The 11,096-nt window shown below is 43.7% G+C and overlaps 1 protein-coding gene across 1 annotated transcript in view; it reads right to left on the reverse strand.

Annotated features, from left to right (window-relative positions):
• The window catches only part of LOC104850732 (alpha-2-macroglobulin), a 39,218-nt gene extending 33,648 nt beyond the window's left edge, over window positions 1-5,570 (reverse strand). Inside the window, exons 1-6 of the mRNA XM_010607800.3 lie at window positions 5,377-5,570; window positions 2,763-2,946; window positions 1,861-2,020; window positions 1,661-1,713; window positions 941-961; window positions 499-667 (exon numbers count right to left, since the gene is read on the reverse strand). Coding sequence (XP_010606102.1) covers window positions 499-667; window positions 941-961; window positions 1,661-1,713; window positions 1,861-2,020; window positions 2,763-2,946; window positions 5,377-5,462 — 673 coding nt within the window. The 5' untranslated portion in view covers window positions 5,463-5,570. The remainder of the gene's footprint in view (window positions 1-498; window positions 668-940; window positions 962-1,660; window positions 1,714-1,860; window positions 2,021-2,762; window positions 2,947-5,376) is intronic.
• Between the last annotated feature and the right edge of the window lie 5,526 nt (window positions 5,571-11,096).

Below are 11,096 nucleotides of genomic sequence, written 5' to 3' on the forward strand. Positions count from 1 at the left end.
CTTTTTTTTTTTTTTTTTTTTGGTACCAGGGATAGAACTTGGGTCCTTGTGCTTGCAAGGCAGGCAGCGGAACCACTGAACTAAATCCCCGGCCCGATTGGTGAGTGTTTCTCAACTTCTGGGACATTAATATTTTCCAGGTCTCTAGGAATATTTCAGGGCTTTGTAAAAGCTCCTCTATTGTTCAGTATATCTCTGTGCTCCTTGTTCTCAAAACAGAGAGAGAGTTCGGTTGAGGGACTGCAACTGCTCACAGATAAATAAGGAAACAGTCACTAAAACAAGGATATTTTGTATTTTTGGATGTTAAATATTGCCACAAAATAACCAAGTTACAGGCAGTCCTATGCATAAATAAGTGATGTCCTCATTGGACACAGATCCAAGTAGTTCTACTTTAGACCCAATGTCACCAACCCAATGGGAAATGGACGGACTCAGGTCAAGTTCTAGACTCTCCAAGTTCAAATATGAAGCAAGGATTTCTATGGTCCATACCAAATTCCTCCACAGTGAAGGGGTGCTCTATCCTCCTCCCCAATTGCTTCTGCACCACTATTCTGTAGGAGCCCTGAAGAGGCTCTGACGAGAGGGGGAAGGCGAGCTGCGTGAGGCCATGGTCTAGCTTGATGTTCTGCCACTGCATGACGCGATTTCCTTTGGGGTCCTAAGGATAAAGTAATTGTCACTTACAAGATGCCAAGAATAGCAGAGACAGTAAAAGGAAGCTCATGAAAACCCCTAGTTATCTAGAAAGAGAACACGCGGGGTGGGGAGGGTTAAAGAACAGAAATGAGTTATAACCATGTGGCTGCAGGTGAGTTTGGAGCCTTGACCCTCAATGACACATCCTGGGACAATCTAAGTACTTCCCCAATAAAAACAGTTTCCTGAGATTTATTGCTTTCTTTTTAATTATGGAATATTTCATATTGCTTACCTGAATGAATATTAGTGGAAACTGAAAGAAGAAAAAAAGAGAAAAGTTTATAATTGTTCTCAAATAGTCCCAACTCTAACATATAGAATAGCTCTCTATATATGCAAAATAACTCTTTCTCTAATAAAACATAGAAACATTTCAGGTTAAACTTTACAGAACTAGGAATTAGTCCTTTTTAACATGTTGAGAACTTACTGGCCCATCACCAACAAACATCTATGTGTACTGTTATGAGGAATGAGATTTACTGATGATACTTAGGTGCTTATATCTCCCAGTGAAGATCATTTCTTTGCTATGCAATTTTACAGAGTGAGAATTAAACACTTTTGAAACTGGAAGTAGCCACGCATTGATCCAATTATAAATTTAAGTCATCAACTGCTTAACTAGTTCTAAGAATGAGTACGAGTAGGAATGGCTCCTTACAACTAATATTCATTGCATGCATAATGATGTACTGTGTATCATTCCAACTACTGAGAATATAGTAATGCTCATAAGAACAGTAAGTCTGTTCTCATGGAGCTTACATTCCAAAAGGGATGGACAGAAAAGAAAAAGATACCTCTGTCACACGTCTGTGTATCATCTATCTATCTATCTACCTACCTACTACCTGCCTTACCTACCTTAGGTGGTGGAAAGTGCTAAGAAGAAAAATAAAGCCCATTTAAAGAAATAATATTAATTTTGTATAAATAATAGGAAACTCACCAACTCATTCAGGGGGCGAAAGTTTTCATCCAGTGAGACAACGCGAGCTTTTACTGAAATGAAAATATTTCCCATGAGACCACGCAACTCCCGACGAGGCCCGGTTTGCTTAGACAAACTGCTAGGGAACCAGGATCACATGGACTCTGACTGGAGAGTTCTCAGGGGAGAAAGAGCTTGCTCTTCAGACCTCGTCATACCTGTCTGCCCCGGCTTGTAGATGGGTTTGTCAGTCTGGACAAAAACCAGACTCTCTTTGTTTTTGACCAGCACCGTTCTCCGACTCTGGAATTCATGCGTTGGTCCTCTCACTTGGATAGTGAGGAACATGAGCTCCTCAGGGGATGAAGCCTGGGGAACCTGAAATAAGGAAGGGATGCTGAGAGCCCCTTCGGCCTTCAGCTCTGCTCCCCATGCCGCTTCACTCCTCTCTTGAGATGACGCCCTTTTGACCTAATCTCACTCCCTCGTTCTTAGTTGGGAAAATTAGGGCAAACAGCAGTCACTTCTGCACTTTTACAAAAGGGAAGACAGAACACACGGTAGGGAAAATATGTGAGAGAGGTTATAACCGAGACCATCTTCCCTTACATAGCTCAGATAGTACAGCCTGGATGCACTTACACTGTGAGCTTTGGTTGACGTCATGTGATAAAAGGGGTTGGTCTGAAGCTTATGAAAAAATTGTCTTATTGGCACTCGGCTGTAAAAACTCCCTAGTACACAGCTCTGAAGAGACACTCAGGCTCAGGCTAATTCCTGCAATATTCTGAGAAAATACTAATGCGTTCCCGTTGGTTCACCACTCATGTTGGCCCTGATCTAGTTTGCTTTATATATATTTTTTGGTTTAAGGAGAGGTCACATTTTCATTTTGTCTGATACTTTTTTCCAGATCAATAGAATTTTTCTTTGATCACTGGGCTAATTTTCAATAAATATTTATCTTTCTCAGATGCAAAATGTTTGCACTACTTTTTAATTTCTACACCTGGTTTCTACATTTTGTTTCACCTGCTTTCCCAAGACTTATCTTGACAGTTCCAGATCCCCAGATCTGATCAATAAAAATAAATCTGTGAAGTCAAACAGTCACACTCACTGTGAAGGAGACACATTGGAACAAATCCTTCTCAGCCACCAGGTCAGTGAAGAGGCTTCTATTTCCCATGTTAGACTCCAAGGAAGCCCTCACAGTCACCGTTTCGTTCAGTCGGCTCAGAAGGAGGCAGCCTTTCTCAGGGGTTCCGGAGTGGAGCAAGGAGGGGACCAGCACCACGTAGTGTCTGAGAACGAGGGAGTCTAGTTAGAGGAGGGAGGAGGCAGGGAGGAGTTGCTGTCAACAGTCCCACGTTCCATCACCTTTGCTGCCCTGAGTCCTGCACCCAGAGCAGTCACACTGACGAGCAAGAGACTGCTGTGGAGCGGCACAAGGAGGAATTGTGTCCCCTTCCCGTCACACAGCACTAGGCAGGCCTCTAACAGAGTAAGCTTTGCAGGTGTACTTCCCTCTAAGACAGCACAAGATGTGAGCATCCCGATTAGGACACAATACATTACTTCTGTTCACTTACATTGTAAGTCTGTATCTTAGGATTGCAGTAAAAGGGCATACGGACCCTGGAAAACTAAATGATAGAACCTTTATTAAACATACATGTACATGTGAGTGTGTGTGTGTGTGTGTGTTCACCAACTTGTGGCAGTTACATGGCTATCACTTGCTTCCTCTTTGTCAGTATGGAACGGAAGCTAAAGGAAAGTGTGTCGCAGCTGAAAATCTCAGTTGTGGTGATCAGCCCACAACTGTGCGTGTTACCTAGCCATGGGTGTTTGCATTTTAAATATTTGCTTTTCAACTCATGGCCAGAGTAAAGTGTCATGAAAAATTGCCCTCTGTGATGGAGTCTGGGTCTTGGTAACTTCTGAACAGGACAAAAAACCTCCCAATGCCCTGCTACATAATGGAAGCTGGCTCCATGGTCTTTGGACATTTTTGCTCGCACAACTCCGGAAACAGTTGCTTGACACCATGCACCTCTTACATATTTTCAAGTAAACGTGTATTTTTCTCACAATTTTAAATAATAGTACATGATGTATTTTAGATTGACACATTATTTTGTAATCTTGCTACAGAATTTTAAATATTATATAGAGAAGATTCCCAATAGTACCTATTAAAACACATCAAAAATTATTTTTTAATGATCAAAGATCTAACATCTTTCCCCCTTTTCCTACTTGGATTTGAATTTCCATGCCACTTCCTACATACAAATTTCTTTCTTCTTTTTTTTTTTTTTTAGACAGGTTCTCACTATGTAGTTGAGTTGGAACTCACTATATAGCCCAGGCTGGTCTCGAATTCACAGTGATCCTCCTGCCTCAGCCTCCAGAGTGCTGGGATTACAGGCGTGCGCCACCATGCCCGGCTAGAAATTTCTTTTTTGATTTGTATGCTTTAAACTCTTTTAGGGATCACTCTTACTTTTTTTATTTTTCAGTACTGGGGATGTAACTCAGGACCTTGTGCTTGGAGGCAGGCGGTGGCACCAATGAGCTAAATCCCTGACCCAACTCTTACTTTTTTATTAATAAATCTTTATTTCTCTCTCTATATGTAATGTTACATGTGGAAATATAAGTTGAATATTAACTCTTCTTAAAAATAAAATGTGACTATTAATTTGTGAATAATAATATTTTTATAATTAAATTATTTTCAAAATTACTAATATACTGCTGATCAAAACAAATACATTGAAATTATGATCCACACATGCTAGGTATAAAATTAAAATACTCTTGGGCTGGGATTTACCTCAGTGGTTCCACCTCCCGAGTTGGATCCCGGTACCAAAACAAAACAAAACAAAACACTCTCGAAACACATTTAATGAGAATGATGATCCGTTCCCTTCTCCCCCAGCGAATGGATCTATACAAGGATGGAAATGACTTATTGCAAAAATTAAACGAAGTCCAACATTAAGTTTGTCACTACTATTAGTTTTCGTAGCTGGAAAGGCAAAGAAGAATTGTTTCCATTGAAGAAGTAAATGGCAGCTAAAGTCCTGAGTTATTGTCACCACTTCCTGCATCCCTGCCTCAAAAGCACCCAGTGTTGTGTCACCAAGAATCCCTCTTGAGTCTTCTGTCCTCGGGTATTTCCTTAGCTTTTTCTTTACTTTTACTGGGACAAGCCATCAATCACCACCTTATCTGACAAAGATGGTCTCCTCTCTCATTTCAGTCCTGTACTTTCCCAATACCACCGTTTCAGATTGGCTTTTTTATTTGGCACCCTAGCGATTATTTAATTCCAAGATAATATTTCATGGCAAGCTCTCCTTGAAGGAGAGGTTTGCTTTCATTTTGCAAAATAGAAGAGGGACAAGAAAAGGAAGCCAAGAAAAGATAAACAGCGCCATCTCTGTAGATCTAAAGAAACCCGAGGGTCTTAAAAATGATTCAAAGAGCTTTGCGCATCACCAGGGGAATCTGAAATTTAGAGATACAGAGATCCGAAGAGTTTGAGGAAAATCCTTAAGACTAAGTGAAGAAAGGATAAACTAGATTTACAAAATCTCAGGGACATATCAGACATCCGAAGGTGACAATTTTACAGGAAAGGCGAATGAATGATACGAAAGAATCTGAAACACAGGAAAGTAATCTTTCAGTTCAGGCTTCATGCCTTGGGTGGAACTCACGGTGTTGCAGCGGCGGAGGCATCTGTGGGCAGGAGAACCAGGAGGAGGAGAAGAAGATTGGGATGGAGAAGTTTGCTATTCCCCATGCTGCTGGGAAGGGAGGAGCCCAGGCTGACCCTACCTCACTCCTCACGCTGTCTGGCCCTGTTCACCCCCAGCAAGCCGGCTTTATGCTCCTCTCTGAGCAAACAGGAAGTTCCACCCCCACAAGTTCTCTAAACAAAGCTGAGGTCTCTGGACCTTCTCTGAAAGAGTTATTGATGGCCTAATTACAGTCAAGGTTCATTCCTGGCCGGCTAACCAGAATATCTGGAGGGATAAACCGTATTCCCGTTAGTGCTCTCACTTTTTCTGGGATTTGACTGTAAAGCACCTAATCAGCTTTTTAACTTCTTTTCTTTCTCATCCTGTAAACCTTTCACAGTGCTTTCGTGGCTCTCATATCTCTGGTATGAATAACTGGCGGGAGAAGCTGCATTCCGAGCAGCACTAGCTGGGTCACAGTGGATTGCACTGCGAGCCAGTGTGTCTACAAAGGCTCCACCAGAGATGCAGCCTTAAGCCGGGAGTGTCAGAGTTCAGGAGGCCTGTGGGGAAATGGCATTGGATCCAGCTGGTAGGCTTTGATCTTAGAGATATTTACTGGATTGCAGATGAAGAGCCAGGCCCTGCGACAGTGTTAATGGGAAATAGTTCTCTGGTTTAACAGAGAGAAAAGATGAAAGAAGAAACAGGACCTCAAAAACAAGCTTTGATCCACCGTGCCTCAAAGATCTTAATAGCTTCTACCGTCTACCATGCACATTTCTTTCCTGTCTTCTGAATGTGGTACTTCGTTCCAGTCTTTAAGGCATAGAAACATTCTCATTAATTCACCCATCCATTTATGCAGCTATCCGGTTATTTTTAAGTATTTATCGATCCCATTAAGCTCACACACCATGTAAGAGCCTAGAGATAAAATGGTCAAAAAAGTAGAAATAGATATGCACTGAAAGGTCTTACACTTTTTTTTTTTCCTTTGGTACCAGAGATCGAACTCAGGACCTCACACTTGCAAGGCAGGTGTTGGCACCACTGAGCTAAATCCCCGGCTCAAGGTCTTACACTCTTATGGGAGTAAAAACAGGCAATACTCCCAAGCACTATGTCAGCATTGGAGAAGTTCAGGAATCTATGAGAGCAAAGAGGGCCCAGACCGGGGGCCCTAGGAAGGAAATTTGGGGGAAAACAAGTGTCACTTAACCTATGAGTGGGAGTGCGGTTAGCTGGAGGAAGAGAGAGTCGAAGAGAACATTCTGAGCCAAGGGACTGATGGATGCAAAGGCTCAGGCGGTGAGACCAATCATGTCTTCAGTGAAATGAAAACTAGCGTGGAGGACATGGCCATATCCCGTCAAGTGTGGCGAAGAAAGCTGGCTTCAAGCTGGATGGAATTTGCTGTCAGTCCTAGTTTTTGGGGGACTTATCAGTGGATTGACCAGATTTATTTTCTGGCAAGACTGCTTTTATTGAAATTGGGAAGAGCCAGTGAAAGAAAGCAGCCCAAAGGCAGGGAGACCTGGGGGAGCTCCTGCAATGAAACCGGAGCGAGGTGACGGGAGCCAGGACATCCATGCTGGGATTGGGGTGAAGCTGTAGATTTCTGTGGTGTCTAAGAGGTGAAATCGGAAAGAATAATTTAGCCTTTAATTTCTGAGCTGGTCACTGAATGAATTGCACTGCCTTTCACTGAGTAAAAGAGAGGAAACAGATTGGCAGGAGCAAGCAGAAGGAATGACAGAGGGCCTAAGCTTGGGAAGATAAAGAATATAGTTTTAGAAAGTGCTTGCGGTATTTTCAGTACTAACTGTCAGAGGAAGTTTAACATTTGACCTAAAATGAAGCCCTCACATCACGGAATGTAGAATAACAAGCAAGACACAGCTTGGATCCCTGAATCATCAAAATGCCCAGGCTTTCAGATGAGAGAGAAGTACTTTCAGTTAGTCAAGTCTCTGCATTTTGAAATCTATTTGTTCTAGCGGTTAAACCTGTACCCTAAATTCCTCTTTCATCACTCTCTGTCCCAGTCACCTCCATCCTTAACTGAGTGCCCTGGGTTACAGTGTAAGTTATCCTGCAAAAATGTGGCTGCAGAGGTGCCCTGGGAACTGACCACTGAAAATGCACTCGAATTCTAATTGTTAGTTAAAGTTAAAGCAAAGAGAATGCTACCAGATTCCCTCTTGCTGCCTGGCCTTTGGGTACCGTCTAGAGATTTATCAGTTTATTGGGAGAGCAGATGCCTCGGAAATGGATGATGATATTCAAAACATACTGTCCCAAGGAGAGGGCCCGAGACAGAAGCACAGGGACATGCTGGTCCAGCCAATGGGTGGGTAACCTGAGATGTCCTCCTCCCACCAGAAATGCTGATGGATTTAAAATATAAATATGCGCGTGGCTCAGAAGGTCAGTCGGAAAGGGAGAAACAGTCAGGAGAAGGGGCAGGAGGTGGCTCTGAGTCCCAAGGCAGGGACCATTTGGACAAGAATTCATGTAAGAACTTTACTTGGTCAGAGTGTCGGTGAATTTAATCCAAGCCAGCAGTGTTAATGACATACAAAATGCAGCAAAGGCTGCCAAAGATCGTATGCTTTTATAATTCATTGCTTCAAGATGTGACAGCCTTAAGCTGTTTTTAAAATGATAAAAATAACTGAAAACTCATGTGTAGGATTAATTATTTAGAACAGGAAAGACTAATGTGGACAGCTTTCATTTCATGCCTCATTAGACATCGCAAGGAATGATATTGCCTAACTCCTGGTGGTTCATGTCAGATGCCACCATGAAATCAAATTATAACTTGTTAGTGTTTTTCAGTGGGTTGTGCAACAAGAACAGTGGGTTCCAGCTATTCAGTATCTGCACAGGGAGGAAGCTTGATGCCAAGTTCTTAAGGAGTGAGGGAATGGTGAGGAACTGGAGCTAGTTTTGTAGCATTTATTTGAAGGAGAAGAAAATGATAAGGAAGCACCTGTCACAGCTGTTGGGCACCATGAAGATGTCTAACAGGAGAGAGACTTGGACAAGTGCAAAGGAGATGTTGCTTCTGTAAGTATGGGGGGTGGGCAGACGGAAAGGAGGAGGCTGAGCTTTATGGAATGAGAAGGGAAAGTCTGAGAGGGAAGATTCCAAGCCTGGGAGCATGGTGTCTTAAGTGGTGGTGCACGCCTGTAATCCCAGCACTCTGGAAGGCTGAGGCAGGAGGATCCTAAATTGGAGCCCAGCCCTGGCAATTTAGCAACTTAGTGACACCCTGTCTCAAAATAAAAAATAAAAAGGGAAGGGCTGGGGATTTGGCTCAGTGGTTCCGATGCCTGCCTTGCAAGCACAAGAGCCCAAGTTTGATCCCCAGTACCAAAAAAAAAAAAAAATAAATAAAAAAATAAAAAAAATAAAAAAGAAGGAAAAAATTAAAAGGGATAGGGATGTAGCAGTGTGAAGACCCTGTCTTCAGTCTCCAGTACCAGAAAAACAATATGTAGGCAGGGGAATATCTTTCAGCCATAAACAGAACAAAATCTTTTCATTTGCTGCAGAATGGACAGAAATGAGAGACATCATGTTAAGTGAAAGCAACCCGACCAGAAAGGGAAGCACCACCATTTCTCATAGGAGCAAACTAACAAGAGGGGACCAGAAATTAAAGCAGTGATTACTAGGGATTGGGAAGGGGTCTAGGGGAGATGGGTGGAGAAAGGAGGGTTGGGTTTGATCAGTGTGTGCCAAATGCAAGCGGAAGTGCACACTGAGTCTTATGAAGTGTGCAGTTAGTATGCGTTCATTTAGAAAACTGAAAACAATGTGCACAGGCAAGCGTCTTCAGGAGGAGGGACTCCACTTTTCATGTGCTCATAAATGAAGAGGAAACTTCCTAAAATCCCTTTTTACTGAGGGGAAAATGCTTGGGAGGAAAAGAAAATGACCGGGCCGCTCAGTTGCCGGAGCACTTGAGTCCTAGTTTTGTCTGAACTGTGTGGTCCTGGACAACTCGGTGAGCTGCTCTGAGCCTCAGCTGCCTTGCCGGTACATTTGGGGAAATAAATAGTATCTGTGTGGTTCTCGCGAGATGCTGTGTGTAGCAGAGTTTTAGAACTTGTAGATGTTACTATGCCGATATGAATAGGGATTGGCAGTATTTTGAGTCCTTTGGGCTGAGAAAGGGTCTACTTTGTGTCAGTTGTGGGTTTTGCCAGCAGAACAACATCGTCAGCATTTCCGGTGTGTGTGGATGTCTTGGATCACCTGAGGAGCAACTCCTTGATGGAGAGTTGAGCCCACAACTGAAACAAGTTCTCACAGCTTTGCAGAACTTAACAAATATCTGCTGCTAGAAAAATGAGGCAAGGAAAGCAAAGAAAGTAAGGAGAAAACAGGCTGTTCATGCAAAGGAAAGTAAGGCAGCAAAATGCAAGAAAACATGTGGCATAAAACCAAAGAAATATTTGGAGATTGAGAAAAAAAATCAGGAAAAGAAGGTAGATGGGCCTTAAACATAAATAAGAAAAAAAGCTCCCCGATATTGCTGCAGGAACCGAATTATGCCCCGGCTCCCTGCCCTCCCTTACACTGCCTGTTGCCCAGGGCTGGGCTCTGACACAGGAACTCCGGGGGGGGGGGTCGGCTGGGCTCGCCACCAGCGGTTGTGGGCAAGGAAGGGAGTGGACTCCGCCCACTGCTGACCAGAGTGCCCTGGGGGGCCCAGAACAGCTCTGTCCCAGCAGCCCGGCCCCACTCATTCGGAGCCTGAGCGTCTGTGTCCCTTCTGCTTTGCCTCGATGCTCACAGCCATGGCCAGGACCCACAGAGCAGCTTCTGGAGGCTCTGCCGGGGCAGAAGGTGGGGAGTCCCTGCCCTGGCTGACCTTGCTGTCTGGGGAGCCCCAAGAAGACCCTGTGCTCTCCTCCGGTCAGCTGCAGGATGCTGCTCTTCTTGGCTGTGGCGGGCAGACACTGCTCCCTGAGGTGGGGCAGAGGGCCTGGAAGGGGCCCAGGGAGCCCTCCCCAGATGTGGCGTCTCCATCCTCAGGGGCCCCACTGTCACCATTCTCTTTTGCGGTGGGCCTCAAGTTTCCTGACAAGGGGCCTTCCCCAGCCTGGGCCACCCCCTGGTTGGTACTGTGCTGGGACAGTTTCTCTGCAAGCTGCCCTTTCTAGGAATTTTAGGGTTACTTTTCTGGGCCTATGAAGACTTTTAAATTTTTTTCCCCATTAAATTTATGGATACAGTTTAGGTATGCCATACAGTTACATTCATCATTGGGAGCTTGTACCTTTACATGATGTATCTTGGTTCTTATTTTTTCCCCTTACCTCTACCCTCTCTTCACCCCCTCCACCCTTCCCTGTTTACAAACACTTTATTTCCATGTTTTTCCTGTTCTCATATTTTTTCTTTTACCTTCTTACATTTCCCCTGCCCCCCGACTTCCCCTACTCCTTTAGACCTTTCCTTCCTATTACACAATATCAATTATACATTTTGATCCTTATTTGCACTTTTAGTTTCTCACACCAGAGAAACTATTTGGTATTTACACATGTGTGTCCTATGTATTTCACTTGAGAGTATGGCCTCAATGTACATCCACTTAGCTATAAATGTCTCTAGCTTCTCACTCTTTATGGTGGAGTAGTACTCCACTTTATAAAAAAAACCCCACATCTTCTTCA

The sequence above is a fragment of the Fukomys damarensis genome, unplaced genomic scaffold (assembly GCF_012274545.1).
Source record: "Fukomys damarensis isolate Sample0158 unplaced genomic scaffold, DMR_v1.0_HiC HiC_scaffold_19, whole genome shotgun sequence".
NCBI classification, from domain to species: domain Eukaryota; kingdom Metazoa; phylum Chordata; class Mammalia; order Rodentia; family Bathyergidae; genus Fukomys; species Fukomys damarensis.